The 19,257-nt window shown below is 39.1% G+C and overlaps 1 protein-coding gene across 6 annotated transcripts in view; it reads left to right on the top strand.

The window, feature by feature from the left end:
* The window catches only part of prdm5 (PR domain containing 5), a 115,233-nt gene that overhangs the window by 1,124 nt on the left and 94,852 nt on the right, over positions 1-19,257 (top strand). For all 6 annotated transcript variants that reach the window (XR_015522760.1, XR_015522758.1, XR_015522759.1 and 3 more), the window contains 7 exon segments: positions 1,407-1,490; positions 5,091-5,213; positions 10,657-10,831; positions 13,845-14,022; positions 14,361-14,456; positions 14,566-14,687; positions 17,611-17,690. Coding sequence is in view for 2 of the 6 variants with exons in the window: in XM_087305490.1 (XP_087161616.1) it covers positions 1,407-1,490; positions 5,091-5,213; positions 10,657-10,831; positions 13,845-14,022; positions 14,361-14,456; positions 14,566-14,687; positions 17,611-17,690 (858 nt within the window). In the remaining 4 variants the exon portion in view is untranslated.

The following is a 19,257-nucleotide window of genomic DNA, read 5'->3' as shown; positions in this document are numbered from 1 at the left end:
GTCTGAGACCCACTTTCTTCAATCTTCTTGCGTCAATTCTGTTTCCCTGCCTGATTAATATATATATATATATATATATATATATATATATATATATATATATATATATATATATATATATATATATATATATTAATCAGGCAGGGAAGATTATTGATTTTTAAAGAAACCAGATCTTAAAGGTGCTGATTTTGTAATGACGTACAGTTCACCGGAGGAAGTGAAATCGTTATCTGTTTTTTTAAACAGTTGTGGGAGATAATCCCACTAAATCCTACAGCAAACTATGGTATGGAAACAGAATTGACGCAAGAAGATTGTAAACAATTTAATGTTTTCAAATTAGGAAAATTACAGTTCAGAGCTGTCACTGTTCAAAAATGACCCAAAGTGAAAATAAAAGCAGCTTCAGCTCAGTAAAGCAGGCGGAATAGCGGTATTGACTGATGTTTTGTTGTTAAACTAAATGTAAACATTATCAATGCTGTAAAAGGACCTTATGAGACTGAAAATAGTCACATCAATCTTTCACCAGGTGATTTCAGCGGCTGAACAACACTTCTGTGTATATAACCCATTCATAACAACAAACTCTACATCAGATCTGGCGACTAAAATTGTTTTAAAACAGAACATTACCTGTCTAACAGGAATACTTCAGCCATGGTGTCGTTCTTCCTCCAGCGGGCAAAACTAACTCCAATATTGATTCAGGCGTTTAACAAGTTTGGATTCAGCATCTGTTTTTATCGCTGTCACTCTCTCGTACGAGCAAACGGCAAATCTGTCTACGTGAACGGCTGCACGGATGTGTAAATCTACATTTGTTGACGGACAGTTTGGGCTACTTATCAGAATTATGGGAATTAGCGGCCTGACAATATTTAATTAATTAGATAAACGTTGTTTAGTTTAATGCCTCACCCGGAATATAAAAACACAAATAAACACATTTAGATCATTTACTTCAATCAGTACTATTAATGTCTGTTAGTGATTTAATGGTCTATTTTGCACATTATAACTATACATTTCTTCATAAGATTTATTCACATATCTCTGGTTTTGCCTTCTTTGCACATCTTGATTTGGCCAGATTTAATTGGGCCAGATCTTCAAAAGCAGAGGAAAGCTCAAGAAATGTGGTCTGAATATGTCACACTTTAATTTAAAGTAAGAGTACGAGTTCAGAAAGACCTGCACCTGAGACCTGTCATCTGTGTGTAAATGTGTCTGTGGACACACACTCAGAGAGATCTCACACAGCCTTACTTTCCTTGATCATGCTCAGATATGAACACACACACACACACACACACACACACACACACACACACACACACACACACACACACACACACACACACACACACTCCCTCTCACGCTCTCTCTCTCTGCATCCACAGGGTGAGAAGTTTGGTCCGTTCGCTGGTGAGAAGCGGATGCTGGGTGATCTGGATGAAAGCATGGACCCGCGGCTGATGTGGGAGGTGGGTGACCATAGACTCAACAATTCTGTCAGCGCTCTACCCAGAATGCTTTGCAGCGTGTGTCGCCTCAACGCTTTTGTTTCTGTGCCTCTTCAAAGGCAGCTCATATCTCAATCGTTTCTTACAGTGCAAGATCCTAGACTTTACCTTGATCAATGTATGATATTACAACATTTAGGCTTTCCTGAATGGTTGCTCATACTAAACAAACAAACAAACAAACAAACAAACAAAAGTCAGTGTTTGAACTGAATCTTAAATGTCCCATAGAGTGCATTGAAATGTGCATTTTTTTATTCAATGTTTGCTGTAATCTCATCTGAAACATGATGAAGGCAGGACATATAGTAGCCCTCCTATTAAAAAAAAAACAGCCAATAACGTTTCGTTTTTCTCACAGCTCTGCCACAAGAGTGGTTGAGCTCAAACGCATCAAATGTAAGCAAATGAAAAGAAGGGGGCGGGGCTTGTCAGACACTAGAAAGCATTTGATTGGTCAGAACATTGGATGAAAAACTGAAATAGAAGCAAATGCCAAAAAAAAAATCATTGATCCATTTAGGCAGAAGCAACAAACTGGGAGATTTGCATGTTTTTATCTTCTAAATGAGAATTTTGTCAGTGTTTTGGTGCACACTAGCTTATATATATGCTTGAAGACTAACATACTGATATTAACATCTAAAAAAATAAACTTTATTTCCATGGGGACTATACATTTGTTGCACACAAGTATATTTTTTGTATATTAGTTGTATTAATTATGTAATAAGTGCTAATTTAGACGCGTGCTTCTTTTTAATTTGGTTGATATGGCTTGATTCTTTCATTCAGTGGACTTTATTTTCGGCCATTTGTTTAGTTGTGCAGAAAAACATCTCTAACAGGGCTTTTCTTAGTCTGCATGCGTTTGTACCTCTGACTGAGATCACTGAGGTCTGAGTGAGTTTTGAGCGTCTCAGAGAAGTGGTTCAGACAGACGCTTCACTGCTCATCTCCAGGCGACGCTTGATTAATCCAAATGAAGCGGCGTGAACTCATCTCATGCCAGACAGGAGAACACAAACACCACACGTCCCCCATCTAATGTCCCATCATCACATACTGTACATGCTCCTGAAAGATTCCCGCTTATTTTCAGCTGCATGAAAACTTTTAATTACAACGCAGATCCGCCACATTAGAGCAGTGATTTATTGATCTGCCTGCCCTGATGACACTATTCTGCTCAAAGTATAGTGAGCTTCACTCTGAAATTACACTCTTGTGCGTATAATTATTATGATGTATGCAGTTTTTTGCTGTGCTGCTCTTTCATCCTGGTTGTGGCATGCGATGAAGCCAATTTCAGGGAATTTACCTTTCAAGATTAGTCAGAATAAGTCGCTATTTGTAAGTTAAGAGCAAGAAATACCTCAAAAGTAATAATTTGCATCTAAAAAGATTTGGGAAAACAGTGTTCCAGTGGAAAGATCAATGCTCGACGTTTAACACTTTATTTAAAGAAAAATCGCTTTTGTTTCAGAGATATAAATATTTCAGAGATAGTTCATTAAAAGTTATACCACTTTCTCCAGAGAAAAAACTTTTCTCAGAAGGCATTTTGCATAAAAATGTTTACCAGATGTTGATAACAACCAATGACATCCATATATGCAAAGAAAACAATAATAATTAGTTTACAAAAGAAGTTATGTGTAATAAAATGAAATGACACACAAAAACGTATTGAACACATGAAGAAAGGGAGGTGTAGTTGGGCAGAGAAAGCCCAGACAGCAGCTGAAATCTCTCAGTAGTTCTTTAGCAACGCTCTGTCCTTCCTCATTGTAAATGAATATCAGCTGCTTCAATCCAACATCTACATTAGCAGGAGGATTAAGATGTAACCAGGGTGGACATTTCAGCAAGACAATGATCCAAAACACAGCAGAGGAGACTCTCAAATGCTTTCAGAGAAAGAAAATCAAGCTGTAGAATGGCCCAGCCAATCACCTGACCCGAATCCAATAGAAAATACAAAAAAGATCAGATTTTATAGATGAGACCTACAAAAAGCAGCAAGATATTTACATTCTGTTGAAGTCTGTGAGAAACTCACATCTAAGCAAAGCATGAGACTTCATTCTCGATATAGGAGGCGTCTTTAAACTGCCATCACCCAAAAAGCCTAAACTTATTCAAATAGTAAACTTTTCCCTTCTTTCCTAAGCTAATATGTACTGTATATATTTGTGTATGTTTAGAGATAAAGTACAATCAAGGAGGTTGTTATCACAGAATAAAAACCCAACAGGTTTATTGGCAGCCTGATGCAAAGCAAAGCACTGTCGTTGAAGACTGAAGGGTTTCATTCTGTGATTTATCCAGCTTAGTACATGGCTACATGCCATGAATCATATCATCACCTATATATTTTTGTTGTCACAAGCTTTGGAGATGTAAAGTAGATTCCGCTTTTCATAGGTCATCTATAGCTTTTGTCATGAGCCATGGCTGCGTTCAAAATAGCAGAAATGTTTCCAAAGTGCACTACGAACGGAGCGCAATTGTCAATTTAAGGATCACTCAAACTGAACTATAAAAAATACATTGAAAGCAAATTGCACGTTTTATTTATTTATTTATTTATTTTTTATCAATCCAAGTTTAAATGTTGGAATGTTCTAAAGCAGTGCTTCTCAAACTTTTTTCACTAAGTACCACCTCAGAAAAAAAAAATGTTGCTCCAAGTACCACCATAATGACCTGTCAGCATTGGGATATAATAATACGGGATACGTCCCCAACAACTATTATAAATATGGGGAGGAAATTAGCTTCAAATGATAGAATACATAACAAACATTAGAACATTTGTAAATAAAATAAAAGGTTTAGCCTATTAAAATCAATTTACCAAGCACATCAGTGTCATTGTACACGTTAAAGGGTATTTTTTTTACTTTAATTATTCAGCGATTCCTTCGCGTACCACAAGAAGGAAGCTTGCGTACCACAGTTTAACTACATGGAATAGGGCATATGGTGATAAGTGGAAATAGAACACAACTAGGACTTTTAACTACAGCTCTAGAGGTTGTTCGTTGGAACAATATATTTGGCAAACACCAAATCAATGAACTATGCTTGTAACACCGGAACTTGCGCCCTTAGTTGGCTAACAATGGTTTTTAGAAACGCTACCCATTATGATACTAAAATATTGTGTATCCATTTATAAATATAATTGATTGACTGACTAAACCTAAAATTTCTTAAAATGTGTGATTTATTTATTGTGTATATGGGTCAAAGGTGAAATTTAGAAATATAACGTGCATGGATCTGTGGGAATATCCAGTGCACACGCATTTCACTGCACGACTTTGGCATTATAACAGAGCAAAAATCTGCTATTATAGGAGAGGCTCTGAAGCCATAATGTTAGGTTCTGCTTGAGTGCTGTGATCTCTGGGATTCATGAAAACGTCTTGAATGGTGTTTACATCATAAAAAAGAAAAATAACGTTGGTTACTTCATTGGACATTGCACTTTTAATCACTGTTTAGAGCTTGTTTGATAAGCCTCTTTAATCGTGAGTCTGTGCTCTTCTTCAGGTTCGAGGGAATAAAGGTGATGTGCTGTATATCCTGGATGCTAGTAACCCTCGTCATGCTAACTGGCTTCGCTTCGTCCATCAGGCCCCTTCACAGGAGCAGAAGAACCTGGCCGCAATCCAGGTAACAAAAAGACTGTATGTAAGATTAACTACAACAAATGTGAGTTTAAACACCATTTTACGTTACATTTATTGCCATACTGAATACAGCAGCCAATAGTTTACCTCAGATCTAAAGCAGGTCATACACCGGATGCGCCGCTTAGCGCCGTGACATGGCATGCACATGACAGTTGGAAGTATCGCACACTAGAGCTGCACAATTAATCGTTAAAAGATCGCAGTCTCAATTCGACCCCCTAGACGATCTTAATCCAGCATTTCTACGATTCTGCCAATCATATTTACAAGTTCAGGAGAGAAGAAAAGGCGGCTGCACGAGTCTTTTCATTGCTTCACATACGTTGCTCAGTGACATTGACACCTTTAAATGATGTTGAATGAGTCACGTAATGTATTTATAAGGTATAATTCACCTAAAATGCAATTTTTTTCGTCATATAATGATGTTTTGCGATCGGGAAATCACACGTGACGTGAGCTGCTGCCCATGAGCTTTTATCACAGAGAGGGTGCGCACGCGCTCTACTTATTGATAGACGTGCGCGCGTCTACTTTAGTGAACAGAACCTGCATATGTTGCGAGTAATGCCTAGTTCAGACTGCGTGATTTTAGCCCCCATTTTGGCTCGCTGACAGGTTTTGAGAAATCGCAGACAAATGCCTGAAATCACAGGCAAATCGGGGCTCGTGCACGTGGGTGACAATCACACAGTATGAACTATCAACGACGAAATCTGAGAGAATCGCCGATGAGTCGCCGATGCCTGTGAGATATTTGGCGTGCTGAATATCTGGAGCTGTCGGCGATTCAAATCATGCCGTGTGAATTGAGTTTTGACTGAAAATAACATCAGCGATCGCCTACAGCCAATGAGAGAGCGGCATTCACTTGCGTGTGTGTGTGTATATCTGCTGCAGGCCAGCGGGAGGCTGCGGGAGAAGTTAAAAGCGCTCATTTTCGGTTTATTTGGACCCACGAAATGGAGGAAAAACTAGTGGAGGTTTGACAGGACTCAGGAGCAACCGTGTCTGTTTGACGTTTAATACAGAAAGAAATTAGTTTATTATTAACGTTGAGGAGAAATGGCTAATTCCCTTTCAACCCAGGTGAGCAAATATGTACATGTTCTACCCCATTAAAGACTTCTCACTCATTATGTAGTTAATAACAAAAGATATACTACGTGTTTTTGGCTGTGAGACATAGTTTGGACGAAGTTGTCGGCGATTCTTCCAATAGTAAAGTCATGCAATGTGAAAGCCCCTGTCACCGATCCATCTTGCAGTGTAAACAAAGCAGCGACGAAACGCTAGCCCAGATAGTCATGCAGTGTGAAAACATCTGTGACACGACTACTTTGAAAATCATGCAGTCTGAACTCGGCATAACAGGTAGTACAGTTGTAAATAATATTCAGTTTGTGACACAGAGTGATCGTTTGGGAGCCACGCAAAGTATGAACAAGCACTTAGCAGTCAAAATGAAACCGAAAGTGTGCACGTAATTTAAATGATATTGCATTTTAGAGTTATGATTACGGCAAGCATTTGACATGTTTTTTCTTTCATAGCGAACACACAGTTGTGCATGAAATTTAATGTTTACAATGTCAGTATAACCACTCCAGCCTATATAATGTTGAATATAATCTGATAATGGCAAATGTCTGATTTTACCGGTGAATTAAATTGTCTAATATGACAGGTTGCAAGCAAATATCTCAAACATAATAATTCAACATCAGAATTATCATAAGAATAGATTAATATAGAATAGAATTATTTATAGAAACCAGTAGACCTACACATAATATTATTATCGATGATGTGCCAAATGTTTGTTTTTACCATACCTTTAATTTACATCTACAGAATCGTGAGAAAATCGTGATCTTTATTTTAAGCAAAAAAAATCGCGATTCTCATTTTAGCCTGAATCGTGCAGCTCTATCGCACACCAGACTCGCACATTCGCATGTATTTAAAATGAAGCTATTCAACCGGCGCTCTGTGGCGCAGCAGGAATGTGAACAGTGTCCTGAGTCGTGGCTAGGCGCCTCGTTGCCGATGTGTGTACCCTGATAGAAACCTATGTTTAGAATTCTAAAATTCTTAATGTTTTCTCGATGAATTCATTATGTTTAGACTTCTCGCTGAGCGGCGCTTCTGGTGTGTGACCTGCTTTAGGCTATTTTGAACTGTGACTCGAGTCACAGTCCAAACTATAGCCTATGTTTAATTTATCAGTGCAAACCAGCATGCGCTCAGTATTATTACAGCAATATGTAGCATTACGACCCTGGTCTAGGGTTCGAAACGGGTAAACTAAAGTGACCTTCTTGCTGTAAGGCGATCATGCTACCAACTGCGCCACCGTGACGCCTACTTCACATTATATCTGATGTTATTACTTATAGTATAGTACATGTTCTTTCCTTCTTTCTTCCTTCCTTGCCTTCGCATAAGGAGCACGCTTCTGATTCCTTCTAGTGCTGTCTATGTAGGGCACTTGCTAGGTTTTGGAGCAGAGCCACAGAGTATGACAGCAGCTCTGAAACAGATGCAGACAGACAGCAGAAGGCATATCATGGGCTCGGTTGTTTGTTATGTCTTGTAGTGTTGAAGAGCGTTTGAAAAACACCAGAGAGCAGAGATAAGAGGAGTGTAATGAGCCTTAGATGAATAACAAACACACACGCACACACACACACACACACACACACACACACACACACACACACACACACACAGATATAAGGGCATATATGCATGTAGGCACAAATGTTTAAATGAGTTTCATATATGGCTCTTCAGCAGCAAGTTAGCAACCAAATATCGCTGTTATTACAGTCAGTGTTAATGCAGCTTTAACACCTCCTGAATTACGGGAATAATGCTGCAGTTGTGGAATGACTGATCTCATATCAGCACATAAAGAGGCAAACATTTTGTGATAAAACATGCAGGAGCACGCTGGAGGGTTCACTGTAGAAATGATTGCAACAACAAATGGAATAGAAATATGTGTTTGATTTGTAAAGTTAAACGTGTTGATTTTATTTCAAATAAAGTATTTTATTTTCATTTATTTTATTTTGTTTTGTTTTATTTTATTTTATTTTATTTTATTTTATTTTATTTTATTTTGTGTTTTATTTTATTTTATTTTGTTTTATTTTATTTAGTTTTTTATTTTATTTAATTTTGTTTTATTTTAGTTGTTTATTTTATTTAGTTTTGTTTTATTTTATTTTATTTTGTTTTATTTTATTTATTTTTTATTTTATTTTTTTATTTATTTTTTAATTTTTAATTTTATTTAGTTATTTATTTTATTTTGTTTTATTTTATTTTATTTTATTTTATTTTATTATTTTTTATTATTTTATTTAGCAGGTAAACAAAATTGTTCCCACTTTATATTGTCGCTTATACCAGTGAACTTACATGGTTACCAGATGTGTAAGTAGTATGTAACTACAGTGTATGTACAAATTGGTACATTGTATTGACTTGTGTAATACTGGTGTAACTACACACATGTAGTAACACGCTGAATAGTATGTGTATGTTCAAATGTTTAACAGGACTTTAATAACACAATCTTTGGTAAACTACCGCTTTAATGTTAATTACTGTTGTAATTCTACACTTTACCTTAAAACAACAAATAAACATAAGACATTTGTATATTTGTATATACCTTTTATACTATTTGCCAAATGTGTTTTTTTTTTTCAAAAGAGGGCGGAGCTACAAATGTCCATGTGTCAGCATAGTGGCAGATCCAAAATCAAGACTAACGTCCTATGTTAAATTTATTTTATTTAATAAATTGCCATCCTTGATTTATATTAGACTAATGCTAGTCATTTATGGTTCTTCAACACACCTTTAATTATTTAAATAAAATTGTATTTTACATTATGATCATGTTTTATGGATAGACGCATGCAGAGATATCCCCCTGTGTCCGTGAGCTGATATTTCATCCAGTTCTGCTTCATACAGCGTGAATTTGAAACGATCTGACGGTCATTACAGCAAAATCAAGAGCACAGCGTCTGTGTTTCCTCACTCTCCGCATCTCCCTGCGGATGAATCTCAGACTGTGATTTGAACATAATGTACAGCAACTTCTGCGTGACCTTTGAGGAAGTGGAGGTCTGATAAGGCCATTAAACAGGGGTTGGAGTGTTTGCCCTTTGACCTCAATCAGGAAGCTGAGTTGATCTTGTGTGAATGTGTGATTGCAGCTCCCAGCGGCTCTCGGTTCTGCTGTCTGTTCAGTGTCAAGCACACCTCGACCATTACACATCTGATTCGGTTTATTCCCATTGTATCACGTTAGCGGTCAAAGTCGGCACAGTATGATGTCCTCTTTAGCTCTGCATCATGTACTGAAAAATTATCGTTATTATAGAGAAAATATTGTTTTTTCTTTATCAAAATTGTATTTCATAGTTTTTTCCCAAATTATTCATCAATTAGGGTGTACTAATTTTTGCAGTGTGATCTTAACCTTGTGTATTGTTCAAATTGACTTGTTCAATTTACGCCATTATAACGGCATATTTGATTGTAAACAAAAGAGGTACAATTTCTAATATTTACTGTTGATCATCAGTTGTATAAAAACGAAATATAATGTGCGCACATAAATACACTTAATATGTTTACTATCCCAGCAGGCACAGGACGTCAACATGACGTCAGTTTGACGCCCCGACGTCGCAGGGACGTTGCATTTAGGTTGGAAATGAAAATCGGGTTGACGTCAGAAACCCAAGGTCAGGCATACGGCAATGTTCAACCTAAAATCAACCAAATATCAACGTCTAGTTATGTTACGGCTTGATGTTATCCCTATTACGTCAATCAGACGTTGGATTTTGGTCACTTTGCAACATAACCTAAAAACAACCAAATGTAACTCTAACACACTCACACACACTCTATACACAATATAAAAAGCCAGACACTAAGCTTTCTTTGCACTGCAACTGATAATCAACAGTCAAAATGGCAAGTTGTATCTCTTCCCAACAGAGAAAACCAGCAACAATGAAGAATGCATGACTATATGGAGTCAAGGCTTTGCAATAAATAAATGTGATTATAATGGAAGTCAAAGGGGCAAAAACAGCCCCCAACACAACGAAAGGGTAGTAAATTTGCCTTTAAATTTGTGCATTGTTGAATTTTTGACAACTGACAAAGCATTTTCCAAAATATGTGTCAAAATAAGATTTAAAATGTATCCCCAAACATCCTCCCATTTGCCGATACACAGAAAAAGCTAATACTAAATCACCAGTGCAACATCAAGCAGCATAACAAGCTGATTTTAACTTTTAAAAATCTGCATATCGTCTTTTCTGACCCGTTTAATATATCTCAATGTGCTTTCTCTCACTCTGTGTGTGTGTGTGTGTTCACAGGATGGAGAGAATATCTTTTATCTGGCGGTTGATGACATCGAGACGGACACGGAGCTGCTGATTGGTTACCTGGACAGTGATATGGAGGAGGAAGAGGAGGATCTAGAGGAAGAGCAGGACATCAAAGATGAAGACGAGAACAGTAAAGACAGCAAACAACTCAGTGCAGACACAGGTGTGTGTTCAGTGGCTCTCTAAAGGCCTAGTTCTCACTACATGACTTAAAACATAGGCAGATCACTGTGCTGTTCAGACTACCTGACTTGATTTATTCATTCATTCAGTTTCTTATCGGCTTAGTCCCTTTATTAATCCAGGGTCACCACAGTGGAATGAACCGCCAACTTATCCAGCACGTTTTTATGCAGCGGGTACTCTTCCAGCCGCAACCCATCTCTGGGAAACATCCACACACACTCATTCACACTCATACACTACGGGCAATTTTGCTTAGGAAATTAACCTAAAAATAAACGAAAGACTCTTAGCAAATGATCATTTTGACACCAGGCATGATCAAACTGTCTATACTAGATGTTGAATTGGACATAGGTTGACTCATTTGTATATACTACTTAATGAAGCACCTCCTAAGTGTAATTACTGCCAGGCTGCTCCTACCATAAAACATATTTTGTTGGATTGTGGAAGTTTGAATCCCATCACAGGGCTCAACAATAAGGACTGTCCAGTGGCTAGCGTGTAAGACGCTCGAGACAGTAAACAGGATTGTCACTGGGCACTATTGGTCAGTAAGGATGAGCACCTTATTTTTTTTTCGTAACCTGGTAACAACTTTGTCATCAGTTTGTCTAGTCATTTTTACAAAAATAATTTAGAATTGCAATAAAATACCAGCACATTTTCCATACTGCTCGTTTGCATAAAATCTTGAATTTTAAATTTTAAATTTATTAACATTTTTGAAATGTTTAAATTCTAGATTCACAGACATAATTTTGCCACATAATTTAAAATATTATTTAAAAAATATTTTTATTTAATAATTTAAAAATAGCTTTAAACTTTTTTTTGGTGGGACCAGTGAAAACTTTGGCAGGGCAAGTAAAAATCTCAACCACTGGCCTGATCGGCCCAGTAGAAAAAATCCTTAGCGTTGAACCCTGCATTAGACAATTTTTTTTTTTAAGGAGATCACTTTGGACATTTTTAAAAAGGTCCCACCAGGGAGAATCTTAAATTATTTATCAAAAATTGAACTGAAATATCATATTTAACTTTGAGAATATTTTTGTGTGAGTTTTATTTAATTCTATCCTATATATTTGTCTGAGTAACTTTTTATTGTAATACGAATTCATTTTTATCATGTTTAATCACATTGTATCCATTTTGCCACGAAATAGCCATAAGATACTTAAGTGGCAATAAAGAAATAATAAATAAATAAGGGTCACGTGCTTATGATTGAACACAGCCGGTCCTGCCTTACTCAATTAATGATTCACCAATCAGACGATTCCACCCCTTCCACCCCTACTCCTCCTCCATTCCTTGATAGGTGGTACAGTGGCCCAGTGGTTAGCACCATTGCCTCACAGCAATCGTCACTGGTTCCAGTCCTTATCAAGCCAGCCGACGTTTCGGTGCCGAGTTTACACGTTCTCCTCATGCTCACAGTGGTTTCCCCCGGGTTCCCCAGTTTCCTCCCACTGTCCAAAAACATGAACTTAATTGACTAAACCAAATCGGCACCATAGATTTGCTCCTAGTAAGTAGTTATCTCTTAAGCGCAATCACTATCTGTTCATTAGCTACTACAGCAGGGGCGTTCTCCAGATCTGCTTGAGCTCAAACTCCCCTCTCGCCTTGCAAATAGGAGGGAGCCCCAGGCTTGAGGATCTTATGAACTCAGGGCTCTCTCCTAGGACAGCATGCCAAACACACTTATTATTAATCACCAGCTAAGTGTGAACTCTTGAAAGTTTGTTTCAAATAATTTGCTTCATGAATGGCAGAAAAGTGTTACAATGTGCTAGTTTTTAACCTTGGACTGGACCAGAGGAAATGTACTACACGTGTGAAAGCACATAAGGGCTCATTTCCACCGAAGGGATTTTTGCTTCTAAAAACTCAAGGCCCAATGGTTTACCAGGGTTTAAAAAATCATGAAGGTATCTGGAGACAACCACTGAGCATCTGGAAACAGAAACTTGCAAAAGTTGTCCCACCTCTGAGTTCTGATTGGTGCACTGCTGTGGAACCGACAGCAATGAGCGGCGCTGCCTCTGAAAGTTCATTATTTGCAAAACTCATATAGTATAGACATGCATGCACACACATGCGCACATACACACATACATATACACACAAACATATGCACGCGCTTGCATGCACACACAAATGCACACACACACATAGGTGCATACGCACACATGAGCACACGCACAAGCATATGCACACATACACACACATATGCATGTACAGACATGCATGCACACACACATGCGCACATACACGCATACATATACACATATACACACACACATATGCATACGCTTGCATGCACACACAAACGCACACACACACACACACATATGCGCATGCGCACACATGAGCATACACACGCTTACACACATACCCAAATGCACACACACACACACACACACACACACACACACACACACAAGCATTTGCACATAAACACACATGCGCATATACATGCACACACAATTATGCACACACAACCAAACACACACATGCACACCTATGCACACAAACTTATGCACACATTTGCATGCACACACTCAAACGCGCAAACACACACATATGCGCATACGCACACATATGCATGCACACACAAACATATACACACGCTTACACGCAAGCATATGCACACATACATTACACACACATGCGCATATATATAGACTGACATGCATGCACACACAACTGTACATTTACATATGCACACACACACATATGCACACACTTGCATGCACAAACACAAACGTGCGCGCACACACACACATATACACACATATGCGCATATGCACACATAAGCACACACACACAAACTTGCAAAGGTTGTCCCACCTCCGAGTTCTTCTGATTGGTGCACTGCTGTGGAACTGACAGCAATGAGCGGCGCTGCCTCGGAAAGTTCATTATTTGCAAAACTCATATAGTTCACCAATGTGTGTGTGTGTGTGCGTGTGTGTGTGTAGAGCTGATGATCAAAAAGGAGGATTACCCATGTCTGCTGTGCGAGAGCAGCTTCCCCAGTGAAGACGTGCTAGCAGAGCATCTCCAGAGCCTCCACAACCGAGGAAGTGCTGAAGACAAAGAGTTTAAGTGTCGATCCTGCGGAAAAGAGTTTCCCGTCAGACAAGCCCTGCAGCGCCAGTCAGTACCACACACACACACATACACGCAAACAAACACACGCAAACATACATATATACATGCATACAGTATGTACAACACGCATACATAAACACACACATGCACACTCAGTGTCATGTGCTGTAATGCTTACTCGCTCAAACACACAGAAACAATCACACAAACACAAACAAATACACACACACACACACAGACACACACACACACACACTAACAAACACAATTTTATTCTCATACACGCAATCACTTTCACACACAAATGCACACAGACTCACATATGCACACAAACAGTAATGCTGATGTCCTGTGTGTGTGTGTGTGTGTGTGTGTGTGTGTAGTCTCCTTCACTGTACAGAGAGCTCTTCTTCATCAGGAGACCCTTCTAAAGCTTATCAGTGTGTCCTGTGTCACGGCTCCTTCAGCTCACAGTCCAGGTACTGCACTCCTGCATGTCATATGGATGTGTGTCTCATGACAAGAGCAAGACGAAATGCAGACAGAATTGTGAGTTGATTTGAATCCAGAAGTTGTGTGTGTGTTCAGTTTCCTGCAGCATAAAGAGGCGTGTAAAGGAGACGAACGCTTCATCTGTAAGGCGGAGAGCTGTGGGAAGAGATTCAAGAGTAAAGACGCACTCAAGAAACACAAAGGCAACATCCATATAGGTTAGTCGCACACACACATGTGCACACAAGCATCTGCACACATATGCACACACAAGCATATGCACGCACACATACATACACACACACAAACATATGCACACATACACACACTTGCATGTACAGGCGTGCATGCACACACACATGCGCACGTGCGTGCACACACACATATATACACACACACATATGCACGCGCTTGCATGCACACACAAATGCACAAACACACACATAGGTGCATACGCACACACGAGCACACACACAAGCATATGCACACATACACACACATGCATGTACAGACATGCATGCACAAACACACATGCGCAAATACACATATACACACACATATGCACGCGCTTGCATGCACACACAAATGCACACACACACACACATAGGTGCATACGCACACATGAGCACACACACAAGCATATGCACACATACACACACATATGCATGTACAGACATGCATGCACACACACATGCGCACATACACACATACATATACACATATACACACACACATGCATGCTATTGCATGCACACACAAATGCACATACACACACATATGCATGCACCGACATGCATGCACACACACCTGCTCACATACACGCATACATATACACATATACACACACACATATGCATGCGCTTGCATGCACACAAACGCACACACACACACATATGCGCATGCGCACACATGAGCATACACACGCTTACACACAAACATACACAAATGCACACACACACAAACATGCACATATACACACATGCGCATATGCATGCACACACATTCATGCACACCTACGCACACAAACTTATGCACACATTTGCATGCACACACTCAAACGCGCAAACACACACATATGCGCATACGCACACATATGCATGCACACACAAACATATACACACGCTTACACGCAAGCATATGCACACATACATTACACACACATGCGCATATACATGGACAGACATGCATGCACACACAACTGTACATTCACATATGCACACACACATATGCACACACTTGCATGCACAAACACAAACGTGCGGGCACACACACACATATACACACATATGCGCATATGCACACATAAGCACACACACAAACACTTATGCACACACGTACACATGCTGACACAAGGACACAAGAGACATGAATGATTTTAAAGTGCTTTGAATTATGAGGACACAATGTATGTCCTCGTAAACAACCTTAATAGAGTCATCCCCGTGTTGTTATACAATCTTGTGTCTTCTAAACCACATAAACCTGTACACACATCCATACGCGCGCTGGTGAGTGTGAAATTAGCCGTCTGTAATTAGAGTCTAATCATGGACTGTTTAACGTCTTCATTAATCTCTGCTTTCTGATCCGCTCCTCATCCGCTATGTGTGTGTGCGTGTGTGTGTGTCAGATAACCGTTCAGCGCTCGCTCGCCCTCCACACTCCTCTTTTCAGCAGACTCTCTGTCTCTCTCTGCCAGAAGCGCAGACATCGGAGGAAATTAGTCAAAGACCCCCTAATCGGCTGATGAAAGCATCTATCTGAATGTTTTCAGTATTATTGTCAGTAATTATGCCTGGAGATTTTGGCCATGTGCATCTCAATCAGTCATTTGACAAAATGGATCCAAACAGAATAAAGCTCAACCATTTACTGCGAGCTTGTGGAAGTGTTTAACACTATATAAATGATTTGTGTGTGTGTGTGTGTGTTTGTTTTAAAGAAGACATGGGAAAACAGGATTTTTCTCGCTGTTTAGAAAGAGTTTGATGTTCTGTGTCAGTGGCGTAGCGGACGGGCCCACAGGGCACGCACGGCGGGGGGTTAGGGGGCCCCACGTCGTCGCGATTTTCAATAATTGAAAATCCAGGAACCGCAATAATCAAACTCTTGGGAACAACTGTGGTCGGAACGAGCAATAATAAAAAAGTTCTGAAACTATTTTTTATTGTTTTAATCATTAACTAGGAAATGTTGTGGCTTGGCGAGGCAGTGGTGCAGTAGGTAGTGCTGTCGCCTCACAGCAAGAAGGTCGCTGGTTCGAACCTCGGCTCAGTTGGCGTTTCTGTGTGGAGTTTGCATGTTCTCCCTGCCTTCGCTTGGGTTTCATCCGGGTGCTCCGGTTTCTCCCACAGTCCAAAGACATGCGGCACAGGTGAATTGGGTAGGCTAAATTGTCCGTAGTGTATGAGAGTGTGTGTGAATGTGTTTGTGGATGTTTCCCAGAGATGGGTTGCGGCTGGAAGGGCATCCACTGCTGGATAAGTTGAAGGTTCATTCCGCTGTGGCAACCCCGGATTAATAAAGGGACTAAGCCGACCAGAAAATGAATGAATGTATGTTGTGGCTAATCAAATGCAACCTCGAGCAGGCATAATAATGATCTAGTGCTGTTTCCATTGGGATTTTACACACAGGATTTACATGAGAATGAGGAAACACTGGTTTTTGAGGCTCACCGTGTGGCCATTTTTATATAGTGAACTCCTATTAATCAGCTTCATCTAGATCTGTCAAGATTTTAAGTCTATGACACTTTTAAATTTCTACAGTTTTTTTGCAGGAGCAACCTGGACTAACATTAAAGTGGATTTATTACAAAGTAAAAGGCTTCAAAGTGTAGATTATGGCCTTTTTAAAGCCTTTTAAAATTCCAGTGCTTTAAGAACTGTTATTGAGGGATTTTGTATCTACTTCCCCTTTGTTTTTTACGGGAAATACACTTAAGCTGACCTTCAACCCTTGTTAAATATAGCTGTGTTTGTCTTTTGCTGGTGTAGTTGATGCTGAAGCAGGAGCAGATTTATGTTAAGAGCTTCCTAATGTTTATTTTGAGCTGATGCAGTGTCTCCATTAGCATCTCCTCATGCCATCATGTGATGTATGATCTGTGTGTGTGTGTGTGTGTGTGTGTGTGTGTAGGTGGTGCTCGCAGGAAGTTGGTGTGCACCATCTGTAATAAGAAGTGCTCATCCTCACTCAACCTGCAGGAGCACCGCAAGGTCAGATCATCCCTCCATTAATTAATCTCCTCTTATCGCTCATACTTCTTACCTTTCGCTCTTCCATTTCCTCCTTAATCTGTCTCCTTGGTCATGCCATCTATCTGTCGGTCCTTTCCCAATAGCTCTTTCTTAGACTGAAACAGTTCACATTGGTAACACTAAAGGATTTATGCAAATCAGGTGTTGGAAGATGTTCAGAAATCACTTACACATGAAATCAACACTAGCCATGTTGATTTTGTTAGCTCACCTTGCTAGTTCTGTGTTGAACAATTGATCTGTGCATGTCATTAGGACAAAAACAGTAGTCCGCCCTTGTGATCTTTAATTGAGATCTGAAAATGCACTTCCTGATTGTTTTCAGTTAAATTCTCTGATTACAGGGAGTCCGCAGGGTCTTAAAAATTATTAAAAGTTGATAAATCAATTACGAGAAAATTAAGGTCCTTAAAAGGTATTAAAAAGTCTTAGGGCCCTATCATACACCCGGCACAATGCGGCGCAAGGCGCAGCGCAATAGTCTTTTGGTAGTTTCAGCTTGGCGCAAGAGTGGTTTTGAGGTGTTGCGCTACGCTGTTTAAATAGCAAATGCATTTGCGCTCATTTGTGCGTCCATAGGCGTTCTGGTCTAAAAAGAAAGGCGTTCTGAGGCGCACTGCTGGCGCGTTGCTATTTTGAGAAACTATAATAGATTTTTCATTAGACCAAAACAAACCCGGTCTAAACTCCAGCGCAGAGTTGCGTCTCACTTACACACTGCTTAATACACACAAGAGAGCAATAGGCAAATATCTTTACATATGAAAAATTTAAATATTAAGGATATGTATAGGATATAATAAGAATAGATATAGAATATAAATATAAAGGATTAAAATATTACAAAACATATTATTTTCTAGCCTACATAAATATGAAAAACCACTGCTTTTATGTCTTCTTCATCTTGGGAGACTTTTTCAGTTCATTCATAACAATTTGCTTTTGTATAATGTTATTATTATTAGCAGTATTATTTATTATATCCATATTTATATTTGTTTTATTAAAAACAAGCTTAGATTTGTCCACCTGCAGGTTTTAGATCATATGGGGCACAGCAGGTGTTTTAAGATATAACTCAGGTTTTTGAGCTCATTTTGCTATTATTGTTCATTTATTCGTTTGCTGGAAATTAGAACTGAATTTAGAAATAGTTTTGAAACGAATATTTGTGCTTAACAAACAAAAGTATTTATTTATAGAATTATTTATTACAAGAGGGAAAGTGAAAGTAGATCCATTATCTCTCATTCTCACGCAGTAGATGCTGTTTAACAGTTTTCTATTAATAACTATTAACTGTTAACTGTTTGCTTGTGAAATGCTCATTTTTTCCACTTAGACTTACTTTGCGTCCTGTAAATAGCGAATGCGCTCTTGGCGTGACGCAGCTGGCTCTTAAAGGGAATGGGAGATGAGACTCTAATTGGTTTATTCTCAAAACACACCTATAACTCATTAAGAAAATAAACTCAACCCTTTTAGACCATGCGCCACGGTGCAAAGCAGATTTTCCCGTCCT

The sequence above is a fragment of the Danio rerio genome, chromosome 23 (assembly GCF_052040795.2).
Source record: "Danio rerio strain M-AB ecotype USA chromosome 23, GRCz13ab, whole genome shotgun sequence".
NCBI lineage: Eukaryota > Metazoa > Chordata > Actinopteri > Cypriniformes > Danionidae > Danio > Danio rerio.
This window is presented reverse-complemented; position numbering and strand designations above follow the sequence as displayed.